This window comes from Hetaerina americana, unplaced genomic scaffold (assembly GCF_022747635.1).
Source record: "Hetaerina americana unplaced genomic scaffold, ioHetAmer1.1.p SCAF_1, whole genome shotgun sequence".
NCBI lineage: Eukaryota > Metazoa > Arthropoda > Insecta > Odonata > Calopterygidae > Hetaerina > Hetaerina americana.
The window spans coordinates 79062286-79078938 of record NW_027286069.1 but is presented as its reverse complement, the minus strand read 5'-3'; the positions used below and the strand labels follow the sequence as shown (position 1 = coordinate 79078938).

Here is a 16653-nt window from a genome sequence, read left to right as displayed (position 1 = left end):
AGGGGGTTGCAAACTAACTCACCATAGAAATATAAAATCGTAAATCCTTGATTCTGTGAATTCGCTGTGCGATATGAAATGTAACTCCGTTCACTTCACATCACCCTCGGCAATATTCAAATTCTCGAGCAGGCCCCCTTCCCCTCGGCCCGCAGGGCAAACGTCCGATTCGTGTTCCCTCCCGACACACTTCCTTCCTCTCCCTTTCACTTTCTCCTCCCCGGCCTCCTCTCCGTCGCCCCATCTCCGCCTTCCTTCCTCCGTCCTCAGTCTCTCTCGCCTCCCTCCTCTCTTTTATAGACGTGGGCGCGGCCATATTTCCCCAGTTCGCTGCCAACGACGGGAGCTCTCTCCACGCTCTTAACCGTGTTCCTTTCCCGTGGCTCTAGCGAGACACTATTCGCGTCCTCCTCCTCCCTCTCCATCCTCCCTTGTGTTTGTTCACCGTCTGTGTCGCTGTCACGCTGCTGCTCCTCTCGTCTCCTCCCGTACTACACCGATCCCTTCTCCACGCCGTCCCCCTCTCGCCTCCACCCCCTCCACCCATACATCACTTCTGCTCCCCCGCGCAACACGATCGTGTCTCTCTTCCCCACCCTCTATCGTCCGCTCCTTCCTTCTGCGTCGCATTCACCTCCCGCTGCCGCGGCGACGTAACCGCTCGGCCACTCGCGGACGCCGCCGATCGGGAGAATTCGGGCGCTCACTCCGACGCCTTCGGCCGTGTGACTGAGCGCGTGCCGTTCAGAAGACGGCCGCCTCGCGAATCGCGTGGACCTCCTCCTCCCCGTCTTCTCTCGCTTTTTTTATTTTTGTCATCATCTACCCTCCCTCTATTTATCTGTCTCTCCTCCGGAGAATGTTTTGATCCCGCCCGGTCGGTCGCGGTCCCGCGCTCGTGCGGAGAACTATCGGCAGTGCGTGTGCACGTGTGTGTGTGAGCCTGTGTGTGAGGAGTGGAGACCATACGTCGGACGATCAGTCGGTTGACTCGCGTTTTTCGCGAACGGATAAGTCGGCGGTGAAGCCGATTCCGGAAGCGCGCGAACTCTCGCGGGTCTGCCCCGCTCCACGGATTTCCGGACGAACGCTGTAAATCGGACGTTTTCCGACGGACTCGGCGCCTCGGGTGTCCCTCCCCCCCAACCTCATCCCCAAATTACCCCTCCCCCGGGCGTCTACCTCGCGTCTCTACGGCGACCGCTCCCTCCCCCCTCTCCCGATGGTGCCGGAAGATGCACCGACGGTCGGGTCCCGGTCGCACCAGGGGCCACGCCCCCCTCACGCTCCGTCCAGAGGCCGATGACGTGGTCGCCGATGAGAAGTGCCGCTGAGAAGCACCGCCGCCGCCGTCTCTGAACGCACGGGGGATTGAGTTCATTCTTTGTTTTTGATTTTTTTATTCGTTCGGCGACCAGGAGGATTCGGTTTTATCCCCCAACTCACCTCTCTCATCCTACGGTTTACCCACTTCGCCCGCGAATTCTCCGCACGATTTTCCATGATGGATGACGACATTTGTGAGTATACTGAGTGCACGCACGCTAACGTGGTTGATGCACGATGCCACATAATGCTTTTTTGGTAAAAATGTTTTCATAGATGTAGTAGCGCTTTCTTTCATGCTTCGTTATTCATCTTTTCTTTTGTCGCCGCGTGTGCGGTTTACGCCGTTTGTTATGTGCGAGGGCGTTACGTCACTCCAAAAGCTTTGCGACGTCTCCGGGGAGAGAATGTGCGTGCCTAATTATTTCGTGAATTGTGAAACTCCTGCAAAGAGAGGACGAGGAGAAAGAGAAGCTATTCTCGCCCTCCCGAGTTATCGTTTAGGAGGGAATGGATAGGAATCAACCACTACTTTATTGCTTCCGTGGATCAGAATAAAGCTTTAGGCGAGTCAAAACATAATGCACGTGCATATCACGAGGGCAACTGTAATGAACTGCGACGGCAGAGGATTGATATACGCCCTGTGTAAAGAGCAGACGGCAGCGATCAAATATGCTGAAAGTAAGAAGAACATGAGATAAAGGAGTAGGGCTCTGATGCTGACTAATAGCCTTGATCTTTAATGTATACCTCGAGGTGCCAGTGAACGAGATAAAGGGAAATATAAAAGGCGACGTACCCACGCATGAATGGAGTAATAAATATGCTGCGGTTTGCAGACGACGATGAAGGGGAAAAAATAAGTCTTTTAGAAAAAGAAAACACACTATGATGACGATGTTCCTATATGGAGACGGGAATTAAATGAGACATCGAAATACGACATCAAACTAAGCACATTTAAATCGAGAATAATCCCCCATAGCCGAAACATGGCAGCTAGTTTGGAAGGACAGGCTTGAACAACTCCGAGAATTTTGCTGTTTTGGCATAAGGAGCGTTAGCGATGGAGGAAGGAAGAATGCGACAGTGAGCAGAATAGCCAACCAAAGAATCTTTTCAGTGAAAAAACTACTAATCCTACCGCCACTTGATATCAGAAAGAGGTTAATAAAAACTTATACATTCATGAAGATCTTTATTCTATGTTTGAGAGACAACCCTGGGCAGTAGCAATAACAGAGGGTAGGATTGGAGAGACGATGTAAGAGCAAATCCACCGTATGATTATGAAATTAAATTGGTTAATTGGGGACTAATGAATTCCTTCTCAGAGGGAATAAAGAAAGGAACCAGGGGACGGCACGAAAGATAAAGGGTAAATTCTGGACTCATTCTGATGCGAGATAGTTTACTATAGACTGTAATGGAAGAGACCATAGAAGGGAATAAATTGCAAAATGAGGATGAATTATGTGAAACAGTATAAGTAATCGTTGCAGACGCAACTTTGTGGAATTGTTCCGTGCTGGAGAACTTTGCCTATTCTTAGTTTATTTTATGTGTGGAATAATTAAGTTTTATTTCGACGTTATTCATTATGAGGAACAGTATTTGGGACAGTTCATTGCGTGGTGTAATGAAGGAATTGGTCGGGGAAAGATTAATTCGAAGGTCACTATGAGCCTCCCTTCAGATGGATTACCTAACTTCATGACCCCGATATTGGGTCTAGAGGCTAAAGACAATATTTCCGTCAAACTTAAATCGACAAGGTGCTTCTCTATAAGGAGACGATTGTTAATGGGACTTTACAAGTATATATTGTATATCTTTCATGCAAATCGTATTTTTCTTAAATATTCGCAATTGTGTTCTTCTCTTGCCTAGGCGACATCATTTCTGGAGGTCACACGGACGTTCCTTGGGGAATTGCCAGTTGAAATATCATACAATTTTCATTCGTTGCCTGAGACTTCTATATTTGCTTTCCTTAGGGCACTAGTGCGCGGGGGTCGATCCCCCGTGAGTACGTGACCCATAACGGACCTGATTTTCCTCCGTAAACCTCCCTAGCCCCCTTCTCCTCGGAGCCAACCGCATAGTTTCTATTTTCCTACCAAAAAAAAGAGGAAAAATGTCTTTCTTGGACTTGGTTCAGGGGTGGTCAGATGGGCAACTCTCCCCTTGGCGTGGGCCGCATTGGCAGCGAGAGCGGCTACTTAGAGATTTCAGTTTTAGTGAGGATTTATTGTTCCATGGGAGTTTGGAGCTCTCACGGGCACATCTAGCATCTCAATTGTTAGTCGGCTGCCTATCAAGTGACTCACCGGGAAATAAAAGTTTGCGTTGGACGGGCGCCCGATATCGTACCGGGTGTCGATGGCGATTTGTGGCCTGGAGGCCCGCGAGGTTTCTCAAAGGAGAGATTGAGAGACTTAGCCCCAATTCTTGGATTAATTTTTAGAGAACACCACTGTCCTGCGCCGATGGAGGAAATTAAAATAAATTTTGAACGCACCCAATCCGCTTCGCTTCGAGGATCCGGTCTTCATTTCCTCTGAGATTTGGTCCCTTTGGTTTTTCGCCTCAGTGGGTAATAATATATCTCGTTCTCGAGCCCGAGTAAATTTTGGAGGCTTCGAGAGAGAGGGGGGATGACGGACGGAGGGAGGAGACTGCGGATGATCGGAGGGGTAAAATGTATTCGTGAATCGAAGCCCGATCAATTCTCGTAGCAATCACTGTTCGGTTACCGATTGCCTATTCTTGGAAATTCATGTTACGACGGTTATTGACATACAATTCTGAATTTGGATGGAACCATTTAGTTAAAAGTGGTCGAGCCACTCAACTCTCGCTTAGCGTAAGCTCGCTTACTTACATTGAAATTGATATTAATTTTATGGATTCGCGCGATACGTTAGATATGAAAAGTGCTTAATAATATTCCACACTAATTAATAGGAAGAACCTCACCGGTTTCGATGGTAATGCATCAAAATACCTGGGTGCCATTTCAATCTCTTCATAGAATATTACTAGTTTTTTTCATTTCTCACTATTTTACAATTTAATTTTTATTATTGAAATGTGAATAGACACATATGTTTCCAATTGATCATGGCAGAAGGAGAAACTGAAATACTGAGATTTAAGTCATAATTTTCTCTATTGTAGACAGGAACTTTAGTGAGCTAATCAATAAAACGCGTTACGGTCCGAACCAAAGGGCAAGTGCGTGGTTTTCCGCCGTTGGAAACGATTCAACCGCAGATGAAATATTTTGAGTCGTCCCCCTCGAGCAGTGAATAAGTGCCCTTGTGCGGGACTTTCGCGAAGATTCTCGACTGCTGAGTTCAATGAACGTTTAAAAATCAAATGTTTACCGAGGAGTGGGGTGGGGTAGTCCGGAGAGTAGATGACTGCCGTACCGAAATTACGGCCGCTCGGTTCCTTTGAGATCCGACTCATGCGACGCGAGACCCGCTTCCTCAGGGCGTGGCGATAAATCCCCTTGACACTGCGCTTTATAATTAAAATAGAGTGACTTTTACGTGTTGACGGTTTTCGCGTCCTCCCAGCTGTGTTTGGTTCTATAAAAAACCGTTATTACTTTAAGCACCATTTTAGAAACATGTTTTAAAAGGTGATTCACTTGAGAGCGACAAACTGGTAAGTTGCCAGGGAGTGACACAAAAACATAACGCGTCCCTGTTTTAAGAGTTCGTTATCTGTCTTCTCCAGAGTCCGGAGGCGAAGGAGATTTTTTACGTGGTTCTACTCGAAAGTGGCCCTATTCGCCCGATAGGGTTTTCCCACCCCATCCCCTCCTGATGGCATCGGCGAAGAGTTAAACGGTAGTGTTTTTGCCGTTGCGAGTGAGCTGTTTCCCTTGGATATTTACAAATCAAGGATTCGTGTGAATTCGCACGGGACGGCGAGATCTGACCGAGTCGGTCGGGCTTTTATCATACGCACAAGCTGGTGGAAAATTATGAAACGTGAGGAAACGTTGCCAAGGCCCGCGTGGCGGAGAGAAATCTCCTCCCCGGCTCCTTTGGTGGATGACCCAAGACGCACTCTTTCTTCACTCGTGTTTGATCTTTGAAAAATTCAGCGGGTCTTCTCTCGACTTCGCGCACACTTCAGAGATACCTACTCTCACACTTTCAACTTCCGCTAGAAAATAACGTTTTTTTTTCTTCCTCCCGCGCCTTTCATTGTCGTGTAATCCACGTTAGCCATTCTAATCTCTGAGGGTAGATAGGGTCGATGATCTCAGTCCTTCGCGGAGTTCGTAATTGCCTGAGGAAAAAAGGTCAGTGCCTGGTACAGAGTCGCATCCTTTGGGGAGAGGGGGGACATCTCTTCCCCTCCCCTTACCCACAGGGCTCGTCGAGCCAGTCGTTGAAAGATTTAAAATAAACCGTGGAGCACCACCTCTCGCTTTATGATGGATAGCTGTTCTAGTCTAGCGAGTGACATGCAAATTATTAATCTATCCGCTTTTAAATAGCCGCTTTCTTCTTTTTTTATCGATTTTTTCCAGTGTCACCGTGTATTTATGAAGAATCTGGGTGAATATGTATCGCAAATTGGCGTGGAAATTATTCATTCATGCATCATTAGTTGCAAAGAAAAAATGTTTGATAAAATATTCGCACAACACTCAATTATACAAAATGCCCCCCCCCCCCCAGTGTTGAAACCTGGAGGTGCCGCTGAAATGGCTGGCTTAGAGCAGGGAACAAAATTAACGTAATTGGGAATTACAGTGAGAGTTTAGGAATCTCCCGTGTTGGTAAATTATTCGTCGACGACTCTCGTAAAATCTCTGAACTCTTCACATTTTTTTTCTGATTCTATGGATGACCCGTGGTTCACGAAGAATATCACGCGGCCAGAAGAATAGCGTAGAATGATAGTGTTGATTCCGGTCTCATTCCACGCTATGAGGTGCAAAGCGATTCCGTATCGTCAAACAGTCATCTCAACCCGCATCGTTTAGCGTGCTTCAAAATAGACGACAACGTTGTATCTCGGAGCAAGTCGAGTACGTACTCGGAGAAATTTTCTTGGAGTGTTCACGCATACGGGTCTGCCTGAGAGAGGGATAAGGAACTGCTCGATGAACGAGGCGTCTAGCTACCTAATGTAATCTTCAAAACCCACAGCATTTACGTTCCACGGTTCCATGGAGCTTTCTTTTATTTTCATCCTTCGGGAAACTCGACATTGACCCCAAATTAAAACCACCCGAGACTATTCCTCCCTCTCTTCGTTCTTTCCCCTAAATCGGGAAAATGTGTTAATCGACCAGAAAATTACACTTCTGGATCCCCCGTATCTAATCTCTCGCCTTTTTCCTTCCGGCCCACCGACAGCCGATTCGCCCCTGACTGCTAATATACACATTGACCGTCCGTACAGAGTGGCATTTTTCTCATGGAAGTGACTTACAGTAAGGTCTCGAGAGTGATTCACTCACCCGAAACCAACTTTTCTACTATTCTCCCTGTACCCAGGTCATTAGCATTTCATTTACGGTATAATAGTAAACTCACTTCCAAATTCACCCAATACCTACATCTTTACTGCGTACAACATTGACTTGACTTTTTATTGCATGTAAACGTTATCACATATTCAAACCGAAGTACTTATAACACACAACTAAACTAATTGACATAATTTGAGCTCAGTTAATTTTATGTTACCGCTTACCAGATTCTTAAGAATTTTCAGTTAATTATGAGAAGAAATTCAAAAGGTACAGCAACATTGGATGTATCATTGAACACATCTGTTGCGTAAAGAAACTTTATTTCATTATACCAGCTATAGAAGTAAATTGTGGTAAAAAGCGAAGGAGTTTTATTGCACGTTAGCTAGGGCGCATTTAGAATGTACCACAAGTGTTAGGAGGCGTCGATGGGTAAAAGAATTAATTATTTTGGAGTTAATAAAGGATTTAGTTAAAACTCAAAAAAATCGTTATGTTTATCAAATCGGAGTGAGTTTGACAGGGTGAAATTGGGATGAAGAAAGTCCATAACTCTCCGTGTTAACTTGCGACACGAAGGGAATAATAGGTCCCCACACTCATTGACTTACCTGAGTAAATTAAAATGGGAAAGGCTTGACTTTGGTCCCGATAACTTTAAGTAAGCGTTCTTTATCATACAACTTGCAATCACTATCAAATCTGGGCTAAATCCCCAAAATAAGTGCAATGAAAAATCTTACTTTCATCTGTCATTACTTTTACGAGGGTATAAAATGTATTCATAATTAAATATTTAAAGCTTGCTTGTCTGTCCTAACATCCACCCACCTTCACCTACCTTCATCTAATACCTTCCCCTGCTAGCCGCCATGAGGGCGTGTAGGAAACATACAACATTAAACTACTACTAAGACCACCTGCCATTAGTAATGAGATTAATAGGTGATTGTTTGTTTTTCGTATAAATTAATTTGGTAGGTTCGAAATGTCGTCCGTTGTCTACTGTTGTCACGACTTTTGGGAGAGGAAAAGTCTTCCACGGTAATATCAGCCGGTTCGTGAGTCAAGTTCCCGTAACTTCTCGTCGCGGTCCCTCCTGCCAATGTAATGCGGAGCTAAAATTATTCTTCTTGTCAGCGTTATTCATGAATTATTGTCTATCTAAGAGTATAAATCGTAGACATGTAATTCGCTGTGTTTCTCGGCGGTATTAAGAAAGCATAAGAACGGACGTGTCGACAGACGAAGGGAAACAAAATGCGCATGAATTTCTATCAGGCCTCATAGTGGCATGCGTGCGTATCACGTGCTCCGTGTTCTCGGAATTGGTCCAGGGCCTTGTTTCTCTATTCGAACCGTTATTTTCGAGGGAGAAGATCGCTTACTAGCCAGACTTTGCACCTTGTGTCTCATTTGGCTCGGCGAGCGGATAAGTGAACACCATAACACACAACAGAGTAGGACTCCATTTCACTCTACGTCAATCAATCATCTCTCCAGATTTATGGATTCGAGACCAGGTTTGATGATCGACTCGTCAACCCAAAAGTTCCATGCCGTTATTAACCTTTCAGGTAGTACGTGTTCTTTTTGACTGTTTGATGTTTAGTATTCACCTATGGCATTATATTTCCAATGAGTCCAGTCTTCTCTTCTCTGCTGCTCTCCATGCTTCACCAGCATAGATGACGAGCATACTCTAGATATGTGTTCCAAACGAGCGCTTCCGTATTTCCAGACTTGTGTGTCCGACTGTTAGTTGACTTCTCTTTTGGTAGAAAGTCCAGTTTGCCATGAGCATTCAACTAATTACGTCTTTGCTTCTTACATCGTTGCTAATTCTGCTTCCCACCAAAAAATTAAATGATTACACATATCCATCTTCATTATTTTAATGGGATATTCACAGTTGTTATCTCCCAAATGAGAATCGAGACGGACTCGGCACGGCCAGAACTTAATGCGAGTCCGAAATAAGCTCTGACGTATTCATTAAGGATCGTGTGATTGGCTATAATTTTCGTTCGCTCCGCGCCATCAAATATGTTCTCATTGCAGTGTGGGCAAAGCGTTTGAGTGGGATCAAAGTGAACAAATATAATTAACGAAATTCACATGCCTAAAAAGAACCAATCAATTCGCGAAACTGCCATTTTTCAATTATGCTAAATTTCGCAAGCATATCTTTTTTTCATTTGATGGCACGAGCAACTTTTACTCCCGTGGGATTGGTTGGTTCGTTGGGATTGGACTGTTCTGCATGATGGTCTGAGTTACCTATCGTTGTAGTCCAAAACCTACGTCCCATTGGTCCCGTCGCTCATTTCTTACGCATAGACATAAACAAGGGCTCTTTGCGGTTGACGTCTGAGGTAAGCGAGAATAAAAGCTCTTCCTCGGTCACAAACTACGGCCTGTTATGTTTTTCGGTGAGCTGTTAGAAAAGGCCAGAATGCTATAACCCCCACTCTGGAGGAACATAATATTTACTGTCATTGTTTTTTTTTAACTGGCAACATTTCATTGTAACTTTCACTCCCTGGCGTTTATCTGTTGGCAGGGTAAATCTTGAGTGACCGCACGAGTGTTTCACATTGGAATAATCTGTATTTCTTAGTTCAATAGTTTCAGCCTCAACTTTGTGGAAGTTCATTTTAATAAATGAAAAAGAAACACTTTGTTCCAATCCACCACTTTATTACAGGTACGACTAGTTTCGACGCTACGGCGTCATCCTCAGGTACAAAGTTGTGACTTTAAACTTTGTACCTGAGGATGACGCCGTAGCGTCGAAACTAGTCGTACCTGTAATAAAGTGGTGGATTGGAACAAAGTGTTTCTTTTTAATTTATCTGTATTTCTATAATATTCATAGATAGGCGGACGCGGTGCGGACATATTTGAAGCGACTAACCTATTAAAGCAGCCACGAGTGGGTTGGGAACTCTAAGACCTTTTGTCATACCGATAATGAGTGTAGCCGTTTGCATTGCTCTTATTTTTCATTTATTTATTTGAAAGTACCCTGCAAGCCACCACTAGGGTGTGTGGCAGGGAGTGATTACACACCAGACAACCCTTGACCCAAAACATCATCCCCCCTAGCGTGATCAGACAACGTTATTCTGATCCCTTATCATTCGTGGGAAAAATAGCATCTTAAATATATCTGTTCTAAACTTAATCCCTCAAATTTTATGGGCATGATATCTCCTACCGTAGTACGATGGGGGAATATATTTTTAACATTATTGCCATAGACACACCTTTCCAATTTCTGCAAAAGAACTAATCTGTAATGTACATACGCTCCGGGAGTGATTCCCAACCTATATCCTCTAATAATTTTGATGAGCTTCTCAGTTTTAAATTATTTTCATCGCATTTTCTTTCAATTTATTTCGGTTTCGCGACAATGGTTTAAAAGTTTGCTCATAAATGAAAAAAATTTAACTTTAAAAATATTTTTTGTCAATTAAACAAGTCGAAGATAAATTGGTTTTCTCAATTATTAATATTTTGATACGTGTGACATAAGTGACGTGCATCAAATGTGTGTTTGACGAAATTGAACGTTGACGAAAGGTGTATATGATTTGTGTAAAAAGTGTGGGGAAAAGTTTCAGAAAATAGAGTTATTTCAAATATTGCTACAATGCCTCAAAATTCTTCAAAGTACATTCCTTGAGCGTCAACACACTTGCCATAGGGTTTCCCATGACTCCAAGGCTCCCTGGTAGGCGGATTCCGGTAGGTCCTTGTACGGGTACGCGTGCAAGCTTCTTTGACAGCGCTTAGGGCCCCACAGTGGTGCACTATGAGGGAGTATTCCACTTTTGGGAGTAGGAAATAGTCTGCCGGTGCCAATTGGGGACTGTAAGGGGGTTGGGGAATCGTCGCGGTGCTGTTACAGAAGGTCTTCGCAAGCAGGCACTCGACTCTGCACTCGATCGTCTCGTCAAGACCTTCGGAACGAGTTCAACGCAGATCTTTCGCATTGCCAAATTTTCATTGATAATGGTGTGCACTTTCATCTTATCAATGCCTATACGATCTGCGATCGTGCCCACACTCAATCGACGGTCTGAATTAAGCACGTCACGCACACGTCAGGTAAAAATTGCTACCGATACTTTTTATACAAAACCTTGGATACCGATTTAAATGTCGGATGCACTAAAACAGTCTGCTAATTTCGTTTTTGGCGGAGTTCTTACATCATTTTTGAGGATAAATGGGAACTCTTCAAAGCTTGAGTTTCGTCCGTTTTTGCAACTTAATTTATTACAACAAATATTATTTATTATAACAAATTAATCTCAATAAATTACGCATTTTATTCTCAAATTAACATCACTGGCCCTAAGTAGTAAGATTAGTTTAACTCATTTCTCTTATTTTTCTGTTGGCTAACTTCTTCATGTCGACATATCCTTTTTCCTTGGCGTTTGTCATTCATTTGTGCTCCGTTTGTCCCATTCGGAATCTTCCTCTGTATTTTTCCTTATCCCTCGACGGCTACCTTCATCAGGTCATGGTTTCTTAAAATATATTCCGTCTTCTTTCCAGAGTCTTCATTTAATATCTTTCTTCCATTCGTCATAGAACATCTTGCTTAGCTATCCCATTCATCAATTTGGTTTCTGGGAATCCCTTGGCACACCATTTACAGTGGTCCCATTTTGTGTGCTGCTCTTATCGTTAATATCCCGCAGTCAGGGGGGGCGCTCACTCCAGTCATGTTTTAATTATACGCTTCCTTACTTTTAGGCTTGTGTTGCCTATTCTTGGTGGTCCATCATTCTAGTAAAATGCCGTATTTGCCTCAGCTTTTTTGTTTATCGCTTCCATCATGATGCTTCTTCCATCAATATTAATTCATTTTCCCATATTATAAATAACTTTCCATTCTCCTGGTTTGCGATTCGTCAGCTCCATGTCTGTGTTGTCCTCCGCTCTCCCTCTCACTGGCCGTCATCATTAAGACTTCAGCGTTAAAGTTCTTCATTCAGAATCACAATGTTTGTTGTGACTTAATCTTCAGCTAGAGTCAATGTGTATAGCATTTGCATGTGGTTTTGTACTCTTTTACGGTTGGTGACTTAACACCCCCCGCCACATGCCTTTGCGGCGTCTTGTGTGGTATAATGTAGATGCAGATGAGTATAGCAACCGGGAAAAATCGGTCAAATGTCAGGAATTCGAAAGGATATGGGAAAATAGGGAATATTTCGGTAATTTGTCAGCCAACCGGGAATTTTGGGAAAAGGAGGGCGTGTTCCACGGGCAAACTAAATCTCATGAAAATAATTCGCTTAAGCGCCTAAACGGATATCCTCTTTTAGTCTCCCGATCCAATATATGTGAGTAATATATTGTATACATACCGGCTTACATGTAGTTTAGGTTTTTTATGATTGAGAACTCGTAAATAAATGTGTGTCAATGTTTTTTAAGATTAGCTTGATTTTGAGAAATTTCATGTTTATCGTTTGGGAAACGTAAGTTTGATTGTGTGCCACCTGAAACTGTCTACCTGCGCATGAATATTTTAATTATAATAATTTCAGTACAATCAAAGTGGGAAATGGGGCTACTCGCAGCACCATACGAACGACGCAGACTGCGATGAAATGAGAAAACCGCCAGTAAACTTTACACTATCCACCGTAGCATGGCGATTCCCAAACTCAACGTCGGTTCATGGCGAAGCGACAATAGTACCGTCCGCGAAAGAATAACAATCAGGACGGAAGCTCGAGCCAAATAGTGAGTGACATTAATCCGCAGGATCTGGTGGAGATGGTGGTGGCACCATCGAGACTGAGGTCCATGACTTTTTCCCTTTAAAGGACTGAGTAATGACTTCAGTCTTCCTCTTTGGATGGACAAAATAATCCCCATGAACTGTTTTTGCGACGCAGCAGTTCGCCTAGTTCGAGGCGCGCCAAAGATGCTTAGACAGCTGCGTGGTGCTTGCCTGAACAGTGCTTAGCCAAGTCTGACGTCACTAATACGAGCGTCGGTACTTGAGGTTGAGTCACTCAATGGCGCAGGATTACAATGTGCAATATTTCCCGGTTGTATTTGTCTAAGCTAAATTTGGTAAATGGTAAATTATGGGATCGTGTAGTTTTCTCCAGTATTAGTTTTCTCCGACCAAAAGCTGGAATGAGTTAGACTCGAGGACGGAAAATACGTGAAAAATTAAGACGTACTCGTTTACGTATGGTACGAAACTTTTGGAAAAGACGAGACGACTGAACAGGTGCAAACCCATTGTTGACATCGGTATGTTGGAGATAAAGTTTCCCTGGTTTTACGATTAAATACGGTTGTACAATATACCCTCTGGAAAAAGACCGACACAAATAACCGAGAAATCGACTAAACGCTGCGGGATAAAACCGAAAACAGTCGAAAATATCGCCTGGACGTAGCGCAAGATAAACTCTAGTACCTATTCATTACTTTCTTGGAGTTATTCTTACAAGAATTCTGTAAAGCATTAAATTTAATGATTTTTTAAAGTTAAAAAATGGCATAAGGATCATGAGTTGATTGAAACAAATTTTATGTTATATTTTCCATTACTAATGCTCAAATTGCAGATATTCCTATTGGAACTGTTTAGATCGATTTCTACGTTTCTCTTCTCTCCATATTTTTCCTCTGGAATCCTGTATGCAGATGCCGCGTTTAATTTCCTAAGTGTGGGGATCCACTGTTACCACCAAGCAAACACGGCATTAAATACGCTGACACGCCACGTTACAATGTGCTATATTTCAGCTCCACATACTTTCTAACTCCCGTCATTCTGCTCAACATGCCTAATCTTGTCCTCTTCCTTACTCACTCACACGACATCTTTATCTCACTCTTCGACATTCAATTTCCTGCCCTTGTCTCCGGCATCCACTGACACGTATATATCCTTCCTTAAATTTCTCCCAATAACCTTCCCCCTTCCCTTATGATGCCTAGCACTTCTTCGTTTGTTTTCCTTTGGGTCCATTTTATTTTTTTCCATTAATCTCCACAAACACAGCGATATATCAGAGGCATTCAGCGCACGCTCATCCTCCTACCTCAAAGGGATAGATTGAGGGATTCTGCACTCCGCTATAGAGACTCTCCCCGCCGAAAATCTCTCCACTCCCTCCCTTTCCTCTGACCTCCTCTACAGACTCAGAGTTGATGACCTGCCTAAGGCGCCATTCGCCTCTGCACCGACTCAGACGCATTTGGCATTCCAATGGATAAAGAAGCCCTTTCTTTCGTCCCTGTCTGCCTTTCATGATGGTATGGATAGGTACGTCCGTTCTGTTTTCCCCCTCTTCTTCTACGGCGCCTCTGAGAGCGCAACGATGAAATATAATACATGAACGCTGGGTTCGCGGAGTTATCGGAGCTGATTTATGTAAGAAGTTATCCTGGAGTCGAGAAGGCTAGGTTATTGAGGAGGGTCTGCTTATTAAAAAATTAAATGAGTATTGTGTGTGAGTGAATTCTTCCTTTTGAGGCTGGTGGCGATGCACCAATCAAAATTTTTAAAGTTTATGTTGTTGTTAAGTTTATTTTTTGTATCCGATTTTGAAGTAGTAGTAATTACATAAACACATGAAACCATGTTCACGAAAGTGTATGGTCTTTTCATAGGTGTGGTGATGGGACAAAACAAAAAAGGACACTCAAAATTTTGTGCGAAATACGTATTATATATATATATATATATATATATATATATATAATTGAACGGCACAATAGAACACAAATAATAAAGTAATGCTTAAAAGGACACTCACAAATTGTTTAAGCTTTCGGCCGTCTCCGAGGCCTTCTTCAAGTAAGGAGTCTTACTTGAAGAAGGCCTCGGAGAAGGCCGGAAGCTTAAACAATTTACCATGTGAGTGTCCTTTTAAGTGTTACTACTTATATATATATATATACACACACACACATGCTTTTTTTGTATTTGTATATATATGTTTATGCATACTTACGCACACATATATGGTACACTCCGATAAACGTGCGCTCTGTCCTTGACGTGTCCCACCCGTCTTCTCCACGCGCCTTCTCTCTCTCTCCGCTCTGTTTCCCAGCGCGACGGTTTCTCATTCCGGTGGAGGCACAATATGACACCACCTCTCATCCGGTGCACCGCCGACGGGGGAGGATTTAGCGTGCCGCAAATTAATCTCTTTATTAAGGATTGGGTTGCCAACGTCTCAGATATCACAGTCTCCGAGGGAGTGGAAATCGGTGAACTACTCGGCTCTCTTTCGGCAATCATCTGCAAAAATAATACGCATATTTAGCTTTTTGTAAATGCATATGGCCATTCCTGGGAAGTGCGGACGTGACCAGTACTACCTACTCTGGGGAAGATTCTTTTTGCACACAGCGGCTTGGAGATAATATTTTACCTTTTTACTCCTTTTCCGAATGCATTTCTGCCGGTCCTCTCGGGCTTTGACTTTTATCTGACGTGATCATCTGAACATCCCCTGCGTTATTGATCTATGTTCTGCTTCCTCATCCTGTCGTTACTGATCGTGTTTCTTCTATTCTTTGTTGCATATCCATTCTATTTATTTATTGGCGGCATCCATAAGAATCTCAAACGCTTTCATCTGTTACCCCGTCTCTTCTTGTCTTTACTGCTATTTTTCTTCTGACGATAATTTCTACAGCTTCCATTCTTTGTTTCGTGTTGCTTGCCTGTGCCGTTGCTTCTATGGAGTGTGGCACGATGGGTCTAATAACTGGCATATGCTTAATTTTGTCTCAGGCAATAGGTGTTTACGTATTTTTAATTTTTACACCGTCTAGCTCTTTCCCTCCACCCTTTCTTTGTGTTTCTATGTTTTAAAAAACTACATCTGTGTTTTTATATATTTGTGCGTCGCCGAAGAGCGTTCTATTTCGAAGAAATTTATAATTATATATATATATATATATATATATATATATATATATATATATATATATATATATATATATATATATATATATATATAAAACACAGATGTAGATTTTTAGAATATAGAGACACAAAGAAAGGACACTCACAATTTGTTATTTTACGTTTCGACAGCACGGCTGTCGTCTTCAGAATGAATTCGACGATGAGGATGAACACGAATGTCGTCTTCAGATTCTGAAGACGACAGCCGTGCTGTCGAAACGTAAAATAACAAATTGTGAGTGTCCTTTCTTTGTGTCTCTATATTGTCTAAAAATCTACATCTGTGTTTTTTATATATTTGTGTGTCGCCGAAGAGCGTTCCATTTCGAAGATATTTTATATATATATATATATATATATATATATATATATATATATATATACATTAAAAGTTTATATATAAGGATCGCGGTAGTCCAGTGGGTAGAGCGTTGGACTGCTGATCGGAGGGTTCGATTCCCGGCCAAGGCACTCTGGGCACCTGCAGCTCCACCCAAGCTAAAGTGATTTTTCGGGTACCAGGTTGTCCTGGGAAACCATAACCGGCAGAGGGAAAGGAACTGGCCCCCCTACCCTGATGTGTGAATTTCACACGCCGTATAGGGCGTGTGAAATTCACACTATACTGGGTGAACTCTACCATCACCTACTAAACGGACCTTCGGGTTGATTACTGTGTTTATGTTTTTTTATATATATATGTACATAATATATATATTCTATATATACCTGTTTATATAGAATAATAAATTGGACAGCAACAAACAATATAGAAACACATAAAAAGATCACTCAAACGTTATTTCTTGATCATTTCGACAGAATTCTGCTCTGTCTTAAT

General features: G+C 42.9%; 1 protein-coding gene across 1 annotated transcript in view; it reads left to right on the top strand.

Moving 5' to 3' along the window:
- Positions 1-731: 731 nt before the first annotated feature.
- Dys (Dystrophin) overlaps positions 732-16653 on the top strand; it is a 479719-nt gene continuing 463797 nt past the window's right edge. Inside the window, exon 1 of the mRNA XM_071591999.1 lies at positions 732-1520. Coding sequence (XP_071448100.1) covers positions 1502-1520 — 19 coding nt within the window. The 5' untranslated portion in view covers positions 732-1501. The remainder of the gene's footprint in view (positions 1521-16653) is intronic.